This window comes from Leucoraja erinacea, unplaced genomic scaffold, assembly GCF_028641065.1.
Source record: "Leucoraja erinacea ecotype New England unplaced genomic scaffold, Leri_hhj_1 Leri_69S, whole genome shotgun sequence".
Lineage (NCBI taxonomy): Eukaryota > Metazoa > Chordata > Chondrichthyes > Rajiformes > Rajidae > Leucoraja > Leucoraja erinaceus.
The window spans coordinates 253,797-258,226 of record NW_026576619.1 but is presented as its reverse complement, the minus strand read 5'-3'; the positions used below and the strand labels follow the sequence as shown (position 1 = coordinate 258,226).

Sequence of the window (4,430 nt, the reverse complement as noted above, 5' to 3'; positions counted from 1 at the left end):
AAGATGCCGGAGGAGGTAGTTGAGGCTGGGACTATCCTAACGTGCAGGAAATAGTTAGATAGGTACATTCATAGGACAGGTTTGGAGGGATATGGACCAAGCGTAGGCAGGTGGGACTAGTGTATCTGGGACATTGTTGGCCGGTGTGGGCAAGTTGGGCCGAAGGGCCTGTTTCCACGCCGTATCACTCTATGACTGTCTATGACTCTACAACGTAGATCACACCCCCTTCGCAGGGACACGTAGGGCAAACCGATGATATCCGCCAGCGTTAAACGAGCAGAATCTACCCAGAGTTTAGCCGGACAATGAGACGCCTCCTGGTGTGCGCGCTTTCCCTCCTGTTGCTAGGTGAGCGACCAACACTCGGGGTATAATGCGGGGAGACGCTTTGGGGGGACAGTGGAGATTGTGGTAGTTAAGGAGCAGAATTGATCTTGTGGAAAAGATCAGGACGTTTTAGCCATCGGTGGTCAATAGATTCGCAAAGTAGAAGCAGGGAGGTAGGTTGGGGAGGAGTGGAGAATTCTTGCAACACCAGCGGGGACAAAATGCCTGGATACAGTGGATGATGTTTCCACTAGTGGGAGAGTCTAGGATCAGAGGTCACAGTCTCGGGATTAAAGGACGTTCCGCAGAGGGTGGTGAATCTGTGGAATTCATGGCCATGGATGGCCGTGGAGGCCAAGTCAGTGGACATTTTTAAGGCAGAGATAGATAGATTCTTGATTAGTTCGCGTTATGGAGAGAAGGCAGGAGAATTTGGTTAAAAGGGACAGATAGATCAGCCATGATTGAATCGCGGAGTAGACTTGACGGGCCGAATGGCCTAATTCTGCTCCAATCACTTCTGAACGTATGAAGTTTTAAACACGGTATTTGAACAGAGGAAGCGTGGGATGAGAGCAGAGGGTCGTGTGATCGGTTGGACAGTGAGTTGGCGAGACGCCCTGAGACAATTCGCCTCCATCTTCGCGCCAAATTCTTAATGTCGATTAAAAAAAGATAATGTCCAGGTAGCGGGCGGGCGGCTAAAGACGAGAAACTTTCCCCGTGAGCGAAACTAAAACGGAACGATGCCAGTTTACCGCGATATGAAGGTGTTGGCAGTTGATGGGGAGAGGGAAGGGGTTCGGGTAGAATATTAGCATCGGTTAGCGCGGCCTGAGCAGGGATTTTGTGAACCAAACTATAGTGGAAATGTTCGTTTTGTAAAATGGATTTGAAATCACAGTTCGATGTTATTCACAACGGAATGTCAGGTTTTGGGCGGTAAATCAACCGGCGGTGAATTATTCTTAACACAGAGAGTGGTGAATCTCTGGAACTCTCTACCACAGAAGGTAGTTGAGGCCAGACTATATTTAAGAGGGAGTTAGATGTGGCCCTTGTGGCTAAAGGGATCAGGGGATATGGAGAGAAGGCAGGTACAGGATACTGAGTTGGATGATCAGCCATGATCATATTGAATGGCGAATGGTGCAGGCTCGAAGGGCCGAATGGCCTCTACTCCTGCACCTATGTTTCTATGAAGGGAACGGGCTATTTGAATGGCACCGGATGAGCCAGATTTCTCCACATGGTCTTGGCTTCTGGGTTCAACAACAAGGCACCGTCGGCACCGCGATCTGTAGTGAAACGTTTCTCTATTTCCCCTGTTTCAGTGTCTCGGATATCCATGTTCCAGTCCCCGGCCGTTGTCACCGTTCGTGTCGGGGACCGGGCGGTTCTGATCTGCAGCCCGAATGTGAGCGTGTATCCCGGGGAGTCGATAGACTGGTTCACACAGCGCGGCCGAGGACGTCTGCAGTTCGTTTACAAAACGGCAAAATACATGCCTCCGAAGGGAAGATTCTCGGGAATGTTGCACAAAGATCCAGGCAAATATGCCCTGGTGATCGAGAATGTCCAACAAAATGATTCCGGGATTTACGTCTGCGCTACTCAGCTCGACAGAAGATTTGGCAATGGATCCAAGCTGGTGGTGACAGGTTGTAAACATTCCCTCCATGTGCTGGGCTCTTGCTGTTTGTTACAGGTAGTATCCCATTGGATGTGAATGTCACAGGGTCATTTAGTTATAGAATGATACAGCATGTAAACAGGCCCTTCGGCCCAACTTGCCCACACCGGCCAACATATCCCAGCTACACTAGTCTCACCTGCCCGCCTTTGCTCCATATACCCCCAAACCTGTCCCATGAATGTACCTGTCTAACTCTTTATTAAACGTTGTGATAGTCCCAGTCTCAACTACCTCACCTGGCAGCTCGTTCCATACACCCACCACCCGTTCTTTGTGTGAAAAAATACTCTTCAGATTCCTTTTAAATCTTTTCCTTTTCACCTTAAGCCCATGTCCTCTGGTCCTCGATTCCACAACTCTGGGCAAGAGACTCTGTGCGTCTACCCGATCTATTCCTCTCATGAATTTATACACCTCTATAAGATCTCCCCTCGCCCTCCTTAAAGCATGATTAGTAAACTGTGTAAGGAGGAACTGCAGATGCTGGTTTAAACCGAGGATTGACATAAGATGCTGGAGTAACTCAGCGGGCCAGGCAGCATCTCTGGAGAGAAGGAATGGGTCATGCTTCTTCAGACTGACCAGATGAGAGGTCTCGACCCGAAACGTCACCCATTCCTTCTCTCGAGAGATGCTGCCTGTCCCGCTGAGTTACTCCAGTATTTTTAATGTCAATCTCCGGTTTAAACCAGCATCTGCAGTTCCATCTACATTCACAGCCAGGCCACTAATATTTATCGGAAGCAACAATTAAAAATCGGTCGCTTCAACCTCTAACACCGCGTTGTTGACTTTCCCTGCTCTAGCGGGTCCTGTAACCATATTCCTGTTGTCGCCGCCATCGGGCGAGATTCACCAGACCCAACCTGTGCCGCTGGTCTGTGTGGTGAGGGGCGTGTCTTCCGATTCCGTGCAAATCCACTGGAATATTTCGGGAAACGTTAGCAAAGGTCTGGTCGACTCCGGGACATTTGACCCGGACGGGAGCTACAGTGTTCGAAGCCGATTCAAGGTCTCGGCGGAACGTTGGCTCAGCGGCGCCGTCTGTACCTGCGTCGCGGGAAATCTGATCAGCCACGGTGTTGCCGCTCAGAAAGGTACGGTAGAATCTAACTATTCATAGAAACATAGACAATAGATGCAGGAGGAGGCCATTCGGCCCTTCGAGCCAGCACCGCCATTCATTGTGATCATGGCTGATCGTCCCCAATCAATAACCCGTGTCTGCCTTCTCCCCATATCCCTTGATTCCACTAGCCCCTAGAGCTCTATCTAACTCTCTCTTAAATCCATCCAGTGACTTGGCTTCCACTGCCCTCTGTGGCAGGGAATTCCATAAATTCACAACTCTCTGGGTGAAAAAGTTTTTTCTCACCTCAGTCTTAAATGACCTCCACTTTATTCTAAGACTGTGGCCCCTGGTTCTGGACTCGCCCAACATTGGGAACATTTTTCCTGCATCTAGCTTGTCCAGTCCTTTTATAATTTTATATGTTTCTATAAGATTCCCCCTCATCCTTCTAAACTCCAGTGAATACAAGCCTAGTCTTTTCAATCTTTCCTCATATGACAGTCCCACCATCCCAGGGATCAATCTGGTGAACCTACACTGCACTGCCTCAATCACAAGGATGTCCTTCCTCAAATTAGAAGACCAAAACTGTACACAACACTCCAGATGTGGTCTCACCAGAGCTCTATATAACTTCAGAAGAACCTCTTTACTCCTATACTGACAACATAGAAACATAGAAAATAGGTGCAGGAGTAGAGGCCATTCGGCCCTTCGAGCCGGCACCGCCATTCAATATGGCCATGGCTGATCATCCACAATCAGTACCCCGTTCCTGCCTTCTCCCCATATCCCCTGATTGCGTAGGAATAATTTAACAGGGGGTTATTTGACTGTTTGTTCTCACGTTGGTGAATGAAGAGCTGCGAGTTTCCTCCACTGACTCCGCCGCTCAGATCTTCAGGAGTATCCGGGCATTGTATAAATGTGGCCTCTGCCCCTCGTCCCGTCCCCAGCAACATTTGGGTAAAAGACTTTTCATCAACGCTGCCTCTCGAATCATTTAATAGTTTAACGTGAATGTTTATCTCCATGGGTTGACGGCTCATCAGATGGAATATTTACTGGTCTCCCAATAATCTCCCCCCCCATTCCAACAATAGCATCTCATCCCGTTTCTCCCCACATCTAGCTCCGCAACTGGTGGCGCGGTGTCGCAGCCGGTAGAACCGCTGCCTCACAGCGTCAGAGACACGGGTTCGATCCTGCACTCGGGTGCTGTCTGTGTGTGTAGTCTGCGCGTGTTTGCTTCCCGTGACCGCGTGGGTTTCCTCCGGGTGCTCCGGCTCCATCTCTGTTCGTTGCTCCCAGTGTGTACGAGTTGGTGTGAAA

The 4,430-nt window shown here is 49.6% G+C and overlaps 1 protein-coding gene across 1 annotated transcript; it reads left to right on the top strand.

Moving 5' to 3' along the window:
• The first annotated feature begins 683 nt into the window (after positions 1-683).
• Positions 684-3,705, top strand: LOC129694527 (uncharacterized). Its single transcript, XM_055631248.1, has 2 exons — positions 684-1,991; positions 2,833-3,705. The coding sequence occupies exons 1-2, from the start codon at positions 1,580-1,582 to the stop codon at positions 3,147-3,149; spliced, it is 729 nt and encodes a 242-aa protein (XP_055487223.1). The 5' UTR covers positions 684-1,579; the 3' UTR covers positions 3,150-3,705.
• The last annotated feature ends 725 nt before the right edge of the window (positions 3,706-4,430 follow it).